Raw genomic sequence first — 13,235 nt, 5'->3', positions numbered from 1 at the left:
TGAGAGCCCTTACACCATACCCCAGGAAAACTCCCGGTTCTCAGCTCCAGTAACAGAACATTCTGGGCTATCACATGTCTCTCTGCTCCACTGCCTTAGGCAGACTGCCTCAGATTCTAACATCCCGTGGAGAGTAGAACTCTCCGGATATCCAGCCCAAACTGCTCCCACCCGATTCTTTCTTTGACCCCTGTGGAATTTCACAGTTGTGGCATCAGAATACATTGGCCTCCATCCTTGGGTGACCCCCCTCCAGGCCTTTAAAAGCCTGAAGGTCCAGCCCTTGAGATCTCCTCCAGGCTGAGCCTGTTCAATTCCGGAAGCTCTTGCCTTCGCAGGGAAGGTCTCTGATTCCCTGAAGGTACTGGTTACTTCCTCCCAGATCACAATATTTTCAGTGAGCGCTGTGGTGGTGTTGCGTACAGAGCAATCAAGCGCTCCGCTGCTCAGCGAGGGGTCTGAAATCACGCTGGATGCACACCAAAATCCGCTGTGCAGAGGAGGAATGCTAGGGAAAAGCCGGCTCAGCCGTTGGAGAGGAGTACTGTGAATTCTGCGTGGCCCTCTCTGGAGAGACAAGTGGAAGGGGCGGGGGTGCAAGGGGCAGGAAGGGACTGGAGGCTCAGGGTTAACAAGTGTTAAGAGAGCTGGTCCGCACAGCTGCAGAGCGGCTACCAGAGGAGGAGGGTGGGGCTGCCGGCAATGGGGACCCAAAGGGCTCAGCCCCTACTTCCCACTTCAGACAGCTGGACAGGGAGAGAACGGCTGTCATTTGCCTTCTTTAACTTTAACACACTGTGCTAAGACTTTATTCATTCACTAATGCAGCACATGCAAAATGAGACCCTGCACTAGCTCCTCCATAATGGGGCTGATTTACTAACAATATGCCTGTGAACTTCTGTTGCTCTCCCCAGACCCTGCTGCTTAAATAAAGTGAGGAAAGGGAGAATGACCCTTGTCCAGCCTGGGTGTGGAAGGACATTCCAGAAGCTCCCCAGTCAGGCCATTCCTCTTCCCAGATCCATCACAAATTGTGGGGGCGGGAAGGAGGTATTTGCTAAATCCATACTCGGTATACCTATCACTGGGAATAGAAATAGAACTGGTAAAGCCCTGCCCTTGGAGGGCACATTGTAGGAGGATATGGATCCTTAATTATAGAGAATGTACCACGACAACAGAGCAGAAGAGGAGAATGCAGAGAGGCAGGTGGTGGTATCATGGTGGACAGAGTGACTAGGCCCCAGTGATGCAACACTTGAGCTGTGCAAATCACTGGGACAGGACATTCTAGGCAACCATGCTTTGGAGACCAGCAGGGCTCACACAACAGAGAACCACCGAGAACCCAAGGAGCCACTGATAACCCATCAGAGCCCTCCTGTGACAGACCAGACGTCACCAAGAAGAACACACAGTTATACCTTGAACTGCAGTCCTGGAAGTTTTCTAAGGAGCTGGCTTGGGGGATCTCCATGGGACCCCCTTATGTGCCTGTGGCCTCACAGTCACCTTGAGAGCCCTTATACCCCACCCTAGGAAAACTCAGGGGGTCAGGCGGATTACATCAAGAAGTGGATTTTGTTCTTCTTTGAGGGAGCCCCTTGGCAGGTGTTAGCGCAATCTCATGTTGTTTTTTTTTTAGAGACAGTCTCACTGAGAGCTGTCACCCTCAGTAGACTGCCATGGCATCACAGCTCACAGCAACTTTCAACTCCTGGGCGTAGGCGATTCTCTTGCCTCAGCCTCCTGAGCAGCTGAGACTACAGGCGCCCTCCACAACACACGGCTATTTTTTTGTTGTTGCAGTTTGGCCGGGGCCAGGTTTGAACCCACCACCCTCTGTACATGGGGCCGGCGCCCTACCCACTGAGCCATAGGTGCCGTCCTCAATCTCATTTGTGAAGGAACTACAGAACCTCCAACTCAGCCTCAGGACCTCGGGATCATTTGGGACAACTGTGAGGAAATAACTGTACAACTTTTTCTACCTCCTGCTGGCACATGGGTGCCCCACACGCACTGCCTGTCTGTCTCATGGACACCTCTCCCCCCCATACCCAGCACCAAGTTCAGCAGCAAGCACACAGGAGGCCTGTGATACCTGCCAGAAGACAGAGAAAAGTGTCAAATAGATCCCATCCACAAGAGCAAGGAACCAAGACACTGGGACACTTGCCACTGAATGTCTCCTAAAGCCTTCTGCAAATTCCACCCCTTCCTTCTGGCTCCAAGGCCCTTAAATTGTTGAATTCTTTTTTTTTTTTTAAAGACTGGATTTCACTTAATCACCCTTGGTAGAGTGCCATGGCATCGCAGCTCACAGCAACCTCCAACTCCTGGGTTTAGGTGATTCTCTTGCCTCAGCCTCCTGAGTAGCTGGGACTACAGGCACCTGCCACAACGCCCTGCCATTTTTTTTTTTTTTTTGTAGAGATAGAGTCTCACTGTACTGCCCTCGGTAGAGTGCCGTGGCGTCACACGGCTCACAGCAACCTCTAACTCTTGGGCTTACGTGATTCTCTTGTCTCAGCCTCCCGAGTAGCTGGGACTACAGGCGCCCGCCACAGCGCCCGGCTATTTTTTTGTTGCAGTTTGGCCAGGGCTGGGTTTGAACCCGCCACCCTCGGCATATGGGGCCGGCGCCCTACTCACTGAGCCACAGGCACCGTCCACCCTGCCATTTTTTCGTTGCAGTTTGGCCAGGGCTGGGTTTGAACCCACCACCCTCGGTATATGGGGCCAGCACCCTACTCATTGAGCCACAGGTGCCACCCTTGTTGAATTATTTCTATCTCTACTTTTCTGGCTCCTCTTCCTGCTCTTCCTCCTCCTCCAGGGCCCTCAACCCCCCCAAATCTAAAACATCCCCCAAGCCGGGTGTGGTGGCTTATGCCTTGATCCTAGCACTCTGGGAGGCCAAAGCTGGTAGATCACTTGGGCTCAGGAGTTTGAGACCAACCTAAGCAATAGCAAGACCCAAAATAGAAAAACTGAGGCAAGAGGATCACTTGAGCCCAAGAGCTTGAGGTTGCTGTGAGTTCTGATGCCATGAGACTTTACTCAGGGTGCCAGAGTGAGACTCTGTCTCAAAAATAAATAAATGAATAAATAAAATAAAATAAAATTCCCCCAAACCAAAGAGCAAATTACAATGGAAAAAAATCAGAAAAGAGCCAGGCACAATGGCTCACACCTATAATCTTAGCACACTGAGAGGCCAAAGTGGGAGGACCCCTTGAGGCCAAGAGTTTGAGACCAGCATGGCAAGACCCCACCCCCATGTCTACAAAAAATAAAACACTTAGCTGAGTGAGGTGGTCTGTGCCTGCAGTCCCAGCTACTTGGGAGGCCAAGGCAGGAAGATTACTTAAGCCCAGGAGCTCAAGGCTGCAGTGAGCTATGATGGTGCCACTGCATTCCAACCTGGGCAACAGAATAAGACCTTGTCTCAAAAAAAAAAAAAAAAAAAATTAAAGAAAGGAAAAAACCACAGGGCTGCAATGAGGAAAAAGCCTTACTTTTAAAGAATCTGGGGGAGATACAGGCATAATAAATAATAATCACCATGAGACATTGGTATGACATGCTGCATCGGCTCCCTGGAGATGGTGAGATTATGGTGGAGGCTAATAAAGCCTTTCTTCCCCAGTAACTATGGCCAATGACAAGAGGGCCATCCCAGGGGGTTGCGGCTACCAGGTGGAAATGGTCCAGCTGTGAGACAATCATGCTGCACAATGCAGGGTGAAGTGTGTACTTGCACAGCAGTTTCACATCATGAGTTCTCAGGACCCAGCCACAAAGGACAGGAAGAGAGCGCCGCCTCCCGGAAACAGAGCCTCCTGGGGCTGATCAAGTAAGTGTACTGGAGGTGGCCCAGCCCGCAGTGTGCCTCTGCACAGCCTCACCTGCTCCCTCCACACCTGCATCTACCAAGACCCATCAAGCTTTTGCTCCAGACCCTGCTCCTGTGTGCCAAACTCACACAGCTGGATCTGCCCTCCAGACATGCTCCATTCTCCTGCCTCTGTGGTGTCCCTCTAACAGTCACAAAGTAAAGGTGCCACTGTCTTCCCAACTCTGTAACCCAACTTTTTCTTTTCTTCAACTGATAAACAGACTCAGTTGGCAAGTCCACGGGATCATTCACTGGCACCCATGATCTCCTCAAGGCCCATTGGGCACAGTGAGCAGGAAGATGGCAGAATCATCACCACAGGCAACATCGCTACTGCAGCAACATTACCACCACCACATTAACAAAAGGCATGTGTGACTTCTCTGCAGCTCATTTCTTCCTAGCCACCCCACCTGGTGGGCCTGGAGGCCCATTTTCCAGACGAGAAATCTGACACAGACCCACATTGGAAGAAGGGACTCATACAGACACCTGGGAGTCAAGGAAAACACCTATTTCCACCAGATCCACCCACAATTCCAGAGAGGAGTTGAGTCCTGGTCTTCAAAGGGTCAAAATCTGAACTCTGAGAGGAGGACAAGACTAAAGGAATAAGAATCTGCTTGGGGGCGGCGCCTGTGGCTCAACGGGTAGGGCGCCGGTCCCATATGCCGGAGGTGGCGGGTTCAAGCCCAGCCCCGGCCAACCAAAAAAAAAAAAAAAAAAAAAAAGAATCTGCTTGGAAGGGCAATTGTCCCCAAGTCTTCCTAGCTGGGGCTAGGGAGCTGTATTCTTCCAAGGCTTTGGGACTCAGTTGGAAATAACCTAGAAGCAACAGAGAGGGCTTATTGAAAAAGCTTAAACAAGCAACAGCCATTGAGCCACGCTGAACCGTGACAAGCCCACTGGGTGCAGCATGACGACCATGACTTCCCACGGAAACACCTGCAGCCAGCGCCTCCCTTACACTGATGCCCCCACCTCACCCCCCAGGAGTGCTGAGTCAGCAGGGCTGGGCCTCATCCAGGCACCTGTAGGGAGGGCAGGCTGAGGAGCAAGAATGCCAAAGGCCCATGCCTGAATATCCTGTGTGGCCAGAAGTTTCCTCTGGAACTTTAGTGACCAGGTACCTCACAGAGATGGAATTTTATCCAGGAAGTGTGACTCCCTGGAGAGTTCTGCCTCTTGCTTGCAACACCCTGAGTGGTCCAAACCTCCTCTCCATCCAGGAGCCTGGACAACCCCCCCCACCCCATCACCCAAGCTGGGAGGAAGCTTCCTGGTGAACAAGTGTCTTTTGTGCAAGTTCTCCTGCAGCAAGGACCCGCCTCCCCTCTGCAAGCCCTTGGCCACACAGTCCATCCCTGAGGTTAGGCTCAGTCATTAACGACCATCTCTACTAGGCAACAGGGTTTTTGTTGATCCCTCGAGATAGGAAGGAAGGAGAATAAGCCTTTCTCTTTCTTTTTTCCTGCCTTGGTTGCAGAAAAGAGAAGTTGAAACAAACAAGTTATATAACATTGAGGGCAGTGGGGGATGGGGGAGTGTGGTCCCTCCTGGGGACAGTTTCTTGAGTTGTGGTACTGCTGGAAGGGCCAAGAGGATGACAGTACCCACACCCACCCCTGGCCAAGTGACAAAACCCTTCATGGGACAAAAAGGTAAATGCAAGAACTTCCTGGCAGGCTAGAAAGCCATCCTCCCCCTACCCCTTGGCAGCCCCACCAGTCTCCCCAAAATGGCAAGGGACTGGCTCAATCCCACAGAACAGAGGCAACTTCCCACCTGCCAGATTCCAAGCCTCAGAGAACAGGAAAACTTTCCACACCCCCATCCATTTCTCCCATTCTTCCTCCCCGCCATATTTCTTAAACATTTATTCCCTCCTTACCGCCACATGAGACAGCACAAGAGACAGGCTCTCTGCCTTCAAGGCACTTCCACAAAGGAACACACCAAATAATGTTAGGTGGTGATTGGCATGTTCAAGGATACACATACACAATTGGGCTGGGTGTGGTGACCTGTAATCCTAGCACTCTGGGAGGCCGAAGCAGGAGGATCCCTTAAACTCAGAAGCTTAAGACCAGGTTGAGCAAGAGTAAGACCCCCATCTCTACTAAAAATAGAAAAAAATTAGCTGTGCACAGTCACTCACACCTATAAGCCTAGCATTCTGGAGGCCGAGATGGGTGGATTGCTTGAGCGCAGAAGTTCGAAACCAGCCTGAGCAAGAGCAGGACCTAGTGTCTAAAAATAGCCAGGCACTGAGGAAGGATCTGTAGTCCCAACTACTCAGGGGGCTAAGGCAGGAGGATCACTTCAGCTCAGGAGTCTGGGGTTGCTGGTGAGCTATGAAGCCAGGGAACACTACCAGGGCGACAAAGTGAGACTCTGTCTCAACCAAAAAAAAAAAAAAAAAAAAGAAAGAAAGAAAGAAAAAGAAAAAGGAAACTATAGCTGGGCATTGTGGTAGGAGGATCACTTGAACCCATGAGTTTGAGGTTGATGCCACGACACTGTAGCCAGAGCAACAGAGTAAGACTCTGTTTATGTGGCTCAATGAGTAGGGTGCCGGCCCCATATACCGAGGGTGGCGGGTTCAAGCCCAGCCCCGGCCAAACTGCAACAAAAGAATAGCCAAAGAATAGCCGGGTGTTGTGGCGGGTGCCTGTAGTCCCAGCTACTCGGGAGGCTGAGGCGAGAGAATCACGTAAGCCCAGGAGCTGGAGGTTGCTGTAAGCCGTGTGACGCCACGGCACTCTACCAAGGGCAATAAAGTGAGACTCTGTCTCTACAAAAAAAAAAAAAAAAAATATATATATATATATATACACACACACACAACTATATGATCCAGTATTTCTGCTCCACTCCTAGACAAATACCCCAAAGAACTAAATATAAGTGTTAAAACAAAAACCTATACTCATGTTCATAGCAGCATGACTCATAACAGGCAAAAGGTAGAACATAAATGTCCATCAGATAATGAATGGATAAACAACACATGGCACATCCACACAATGAAATATCATTCAGCCATAAAAAGGAACGGAGTACTGAGAAACACTATGACATGGATGAACCTCAAAACCTGATGCTGAGCAGAAGAAGACAGACACAAAAGGCCGCATAGTGTGTGATTCTATTTATAATATAAAACAAGAAAATTGATTGAGATAGTAAGAAGATAAGTGGTTGCCAGAAGCTGGGGGAGGGGGACTGAGGAGTGATTGCTAATTGGGACAGGTTTCCCTTTAGGGTGATGAAATGTTTTGGCTTAGCAAGGATGTGGCATGTGCCTGTGACCCCAATTACTCAGAAGGCTGAAGTGAGAGGACTGCACGAGGCCAGGAGTCCAAGGCCTATCTAAGCAACACAGTGAAACCCATCTCTCAAAAAAAAAAAAAAAAATTTTTTTTTTTTTTTTAAAGAAAGAAAACAAATTCTTTCCTGTGAGGAAACTAAGGGGAAAAAATACTTTGGAATTAGATAGAGGTGACTATTGCACAATTCTGTAAATGTAGTAATTGCCATTGGTGAATTTTATGTTATATAAATTTCACCTCAAAGTAAACCAAAACACAAGGTAACCAGAAAAAGTGTTCTACTTGAGCTTGGGTGATCAGAAGGTGACTCTGAGAACCCATAACCTTGGAGAGTAGAAGGATGAAGAGGACCTACAGGGGCAGTTTGGGAGAGAGGGGGGCCATGCACCAGGCCTGGCTGATCCTTTTACAATAAACGTAGGAACAAATGGATAAACAACACTACAAAGGCCTCAACATCTCAAAAGGATCTTTGGGAGAAGGTCTTGTACTAATCTCCCTCAAAACCTGATCTATTTTCTGTACATTCTATCTTGCTACATTAGGGGGTCTCTCCACACTGATACCAAAGAATAAGAGGCCCCCATCAGTTACTCCAGACAATGATTTTTCACTGGGATGCAGTTCAAGAGACTGAAGTGGGAGAATTGCCTGAGGCCAGGAGTTTGAGATCTGCTTGGGTAACAGAGTAAAACTCTGTCTCAAAAAGAAAATCAAAACAAAACCAAAAAAGTGCCTCTTTTTAGGCAAAGATTTCTTTCTTTCTTTCTTTTTTTTTTTTGTGAGACAGAGTGTCACTATGTCGCCCTCAATAGAGTGCTATAGCATTACAGCTCACAGCAATCTCAAACTCTTTGGCTTAAACAATTTTCTTGCCTCAGCCTCCCACGTAGCTGGGACTACAGGCACCCACCACAATACCTGGCTATTTTTTTGCTTGTAGTTGTCATTGTTGTTTGGCAGGCCCGGGCTGGATTCAAACTCACCAGCTCCGGTGTATGTGGCTGGTGCCCTAGCCACTGAGCTACAGGCACTGAGCCTAGGCAAAGATTTCTTAAATACAATACCAAAGGGTGGTGCCTATGGTTCAGTGAGTAGGGCGCCGGCCCCATTACAGAGGTAACAGATTCGAACCTGGCCCTGGCCAAACTGCAACAAAAAAATAGCCGGGCCTTGTGGCGGGCGCCTATAGTCCCAGCTACTCAGGAGGCTGAGACAAGAGAATCGCCTAAGCCCAAGAGCTGGAGGTTGCTGTGAGCTGTGATGCCATAGCACTGTACCGAGGGCAACAAAGTGAGACTATCTCTAAAAATAAATAAATAAATAAATAAAAATACAATACCAAAAACATGATCCATAGAAGAAGAACATAGATAAATTGGTCCTCATCAAAATGATAAACTTATACCTTGTAAAAGATATCCATAAAATGAAGACAAGTCACAGGCCAGGCGTGGTGGCTCATACCTGTAATCCTAGCACCCTGGGAGGCTGAGGCAGAATAATCAATTGAGCTCAAGAGTTCCACAGCAGCCTGAGCAAGAGGGAGACCCTATCGCTATAAAAAAATAGAAAAAATATCCAGGTGTTGTGGTGGGTACCTATAGTCCCAGCTAATAAGGGGGCTGAGGCAGGAGGATCACTTGAACCTGAGTTTGAGGTTGCTGTGAACTACAATGATGCCATAGCACTCTAGCTTGAGCAACAGAATGAGACTCTTATCTCAAAAACAAAAAGGAAAAGGAAAAGGCAAGTCGGAAAGGAAAGGAAAGCCAGAAAGGACAGGAAAGGAAAGCCGGAAAGGACAGGACAGAAAAGCCAGAAAGTAAAGGAAAGGTCACAGACTATAAGAAAATTATCTGCAAATCATATATCCAATGAAAGACTTGCATCCAGAATATGTAAAGTACTCTCAAAACCCAATGATAAAAAGACAACCCAATTTAAACATGAGCAAAGGATTTGAAAAGATAATTTACCAAAGATATGAACAGCCAAGAAGCTATTGAAAAAATATCCAATATCACTAGTTAATATGGAAATGCAAATTAAAACCAAAATAGAACACCAACACACACCTAAAAAAGGCTAAAACTAAAGACTAGCCATACCAAGTTTTGAAGAAAATGAGGAGCAGCTGGAACTCTTGCACATTGCAAGTAGAGATGCACAATGGTGCAGCCCTTTGGAAAAAAGCTTGGCGGTTTTTTAAAAAACTGCGCATCAATCTACTAAATGACTCAGTCATTCCACTGTTAAGTATTTACCCAAGAGGATGAAAGTATATGTTCACACAGAGACACATACCCAGATGTTCACAGCAACTTTATTTGCAATGGTCAAAATGGAAATAACCCAACAGTCCATCAACCAGTAAATGCATAAACAAACAAGTCCACCCATAAAACACTGTACAAGTGAACACTGTTTATTTTCATTCCACAGTGAAAAAGGACAAACTTCTGATACTCACAACTACATAAACTTCAAAAACATTATGGTAAGGAAAAAAGTCAAGACACAAAAGGTCACATGTTATATGATTCTATCCACATAAAATTTCTAGCAAAAACAAAACTATAGAGAGTGAAAGCAGATCAGAATATCCCAGGGACTGGAGGGGAGATTGCGGTTGACTGCAGATGGGCTTAGGCCCTAAGTGGTTCTCAACCTTCCTAATGCCACGACTCTTTAATACAATTCCTCATGTTGTAGTGACCCCCACACATGAGGGGCAGTGTCTTGGTTCCTAAGACCATCGGAAATGTATCTTCCCATGGTCTTAGGCGACCCCTGTGAAAGAGTAAAGGGTCATTCGACCCCTAAAGGGGTCACGACCCACAGGTTGAGAACCGCTGGCTTAGGGGAACCCTTTAGGGCAGTGGTTCTCAACCTGTGGGTTGCAACCCACAGGAACTGTATTAAAGGGCCGTGGCATTAGGAAGGTTCAGAACCACTGCTTTAGGGCAATGGAAGCATTCTAAAAACCTGGATTGTGGTGATGGAGGCACAACTCAAGAAACGTATTAAAAATTCAATGATTAAAAAAAAACCTTGGGCGGCGCCTGTGGCTCAGTCGGTGGAGCGCCGGCCCCATATACCGAGGGTGGTGGGTTCAAGCCCGGCCCCGGCTGAACTGCAACCAAAAAATAGTTGGGCGTTGTGGCGGGCACCTGTAGTCCCAGCTACTCGGGAGGCTGAGGCAAGAGAATCGCTTAAGCCCAGGAGCTGGAGGTTGCTGTGAGCTGTGTGATGCCATGGCACTCTACCAAGGGCCATAAAGTGAGACTCTGTCTCTACAAAAAAAAAAAAAAAAAAAAAAAAACCTCAATGAACTGTTCAGTCAAAATGAGTGAATTGTATGATATGTAATTAATTATACTACAAAAAAGCTGTTTAAGAAAAAAAGGCCTTGCCCCAGGTTATCAGGGGCAAGTGCTTTTATCTGTCCCTTTTCTGTCATATCTGTCCTCTTATCTGTCCCTTACTTTCCACCTCACAGCCAGTCACCAGCCCTGGGCATTCTACTACCTGAATGTCTCCCCAAAACTCTAATGTCTCCTGGCTTCTACAGGCCTCCAGTCTTGCCCACACCTGCTGTAGAAGGCTGGTCACTGTTTTGTGCACATGCCTCCCAGGCTTTCCACAGCCACAGGAAGACCAGACTCAGTGCATCTCTCTACCTACACACCTAAGCCTCAAGGGACCACTCAGCATTCCCAAGAATAAGCAGCACATAGGCCTCCTCTATGTCCTGACCTGGCCATCCCTCCCCCACCTGCCTCATCCCTGTTCCATTCCACCAGGCCTCCAAAGCCCAACTCACACACCTGGGCCATCAGGCCATTCCTCCCAACACCAACCCAGAGCCGTGAAATGAGGACCAAATACACAGCACACAAGTTCTCAACCAACTTTATCATTTATCATATTGACTGAAATTACTGGCTCCTGGAAGATGACCAGTGAGAAAGAGTCTGAATATCGTCCTTGGCCAGCAGAGGGTGGTGGGTTTCTTGAGGGGCCAGGATGGGAGGGTCTAGCCTTGCCCAACAGGAAAAGAGCAAGAGGTCACACTCTTTAAGGCAGATGCTCTTCCCCTCAGAGAATCCAAAATAATACATAGATACCTACAATTTTTATGCAAATTCGGGGGTTCAGGCAACCCATCTCAGGACTTGGCTCTGGGGAAAGGGGACCTCCCTCTGACCAAAGAGGTGAATTCTGCCCACTTGTCTGAAGGCAAGACCTTGCTTCAAGTCCTTTAGCCTTGGAGGTAGAGGAATGAGTGGATTTGAACTTCATGGGGATGGGAGGATGGAGCCCCAAGGCAAGACCCTCTCTGTTTTCTATAGACTCGCTAGGCTCTCATCATCTTCAGGCTCCCCAAGACCCAGTCCAGCCCCTCAGGGCCTCTGGGACCCAGACACCCACTCTCAGGTTCACTTGAGCCCTCCACCCACCTTCAGCCACCTCAGGGTCCTTCAGCAGCCCCTAGAAAGCCTTGGGCCTTACCCTCCTCTTCAGAGGCCCCAAGACATCCTCAACACCCTCAGATTGCCCATGACCCCTGCTCAGGCCCTGTCTGCCTCCAAAATCCTTTGGTATACCCAGTTTCTCCACGGTTCCATCATGGTCGGGACTCCCTCGATTTCCCTTCAGACCTCCAAAATCCTCAGGCCCCTAGGCCGCCTGCAAATGCCTCTAGCTTCTGGGGTGCCCAGGCGCCCTTCAGGCACCCCCTCAGCGGCCCATGGTCTCTCCAGTATTCCAGGTCCTGTAAAGTCCGCAGTCCCTTCAAAAGACCCGTGAGCTGGCCAGGCCTCTCTCTACCCCTGAGAACCCGCAAAACACCCCATATGTCCCTGGGCAATGGGACAGGTGCTGGCCCACTCTGCAAGCCAGGTCTCACCTGTTCGGGCGCTCAGGGCCCGGGCCCACGCCGAACGCGCCGCCGCCGCCAGCACCGCCGCCGCTGCCGCCGGACTCCGCCATTTTTCCGCCGACGCGCGTTCGAGTGACGGGAGCCGCGCGCGCCGGCCCCGGAGACCTAGACGCGAGAGACGAAGCGGGGCCAGGTCTGCACAGCGGGGAGCAGGGGCCAGGGACCAGGAGTTGAGAACGTTCCGGATAAGGAGGGGTCTTGGTCTAAATAAGGGCAAATGGGGTCCAGGCACCTGTCCGCGGAGGGGGCGGGGCCCAGTTAGAAGGGCGGGGTCTGTTCTGTGGAGGGGTGGGGGGCCATGGGAGGGCCAGAGCAGGGAGGCTGAGGGATGGGGCGGTGCCCTGGAGAGAGGGGCGGGGCCAAATGTGAAGAGGGCGTGGGTCTGGGCTAGGAGAGAGAGTGCTGTCTGTGAACAAGCGGGGCCAGGGAGAGAGTGTGAGGGATTGGGGCGCAGGGTCCTGGGGTGAAGTATTGAGCCAAGCATGAAGAGGGGACGGGACAAGGGCGAGAGGGGGCAGTATCTTAAGGTAGGCGGGACAGGGGCCCCTAACAGCGGAAGGGATGGGTCCAGGACAAAGGGTGGGGCCAGGTCGGAGAAGAAGCGGGGTGAAAGTTAAGGGTGCAGGATGGTCGGTGGCCAGGGGCCAAAGGCGAAATTGAGTCTATGGAGGGGCAAAGCACCGTGCAGGTGTGGAGCGAGGGGGCTGTGGACGTGTCATGGTCATATTTGAAGGACTGGGGTCGGGTCTAGTCGGGTGGGGTGGGACAGAGAAGGGGGCTACGAGGAGGGGCGGGCCACAGTGTGAGGTGGGGTATGAGGAAACTGATCCCTGAACTCTGAGGGCCTCACCCTTCCTCTCTCCACCCTTACCTCACACCCTAGCCTTACGCTTTCCTCTGACCTCTCTCATGCCAGAAACTTACCCCAAGCCCATCCCTCAGATTTCCAACCCTTTTGAGTCCCAACCTTCACCTGACATATCCATCCAGAAGCTCCAACCTGAGACCCCAATCATCTGCCCTTAGATCCCCAAACCTCCTACTTCATTCACCA

The 13,235-nt window shown here is 49.8% G+C and overlaps 1 protein-coding gene across 1 annotated transcript in view; it reads right to left on the bottom strand.

The window, feature by feature from the left end:
- Window positions 1-12,286, bottom strand: part of LOC128580492 (kelch-like protein 26) — a 28,725-nt gene extending 16,439 nt beyond the window's left edge. The window contains exon 1 of the mRNA XM_053582385.1: window positions 12,149-12,286. Within this exon, the coding sequence (XP_053438360.1) occupies window positions 12,149-12,231 (83 nt within the window). The 5' untranslated portion in view covers window positions 12,232-12,286. The remainder of the gene's footprint in view (window positions 1-12,148) is intronic.
- Window positions 12,287-13,235: the final 949 nt, after the last annotated feature.

Source organism: Nycticebus coucang, chromosome 3 (genome assembly GCF_027406575.1).
Source record: "Nycticebus coucang isolate mNycCou1 chromosome 3, mNycCou1.pri, whole genome shotgun sequence".
Taxonomy (NCBI): Eukaryota; Metazoa; Chordata; class Mammalia; order Primates; family Lorisidae; genus Nycticebus; species Nycticebus coucang.
Note: the sequence above shows the minus strand (reverse complement) of the source record. Positions and strands in the feature narration are given on the sequence as shown.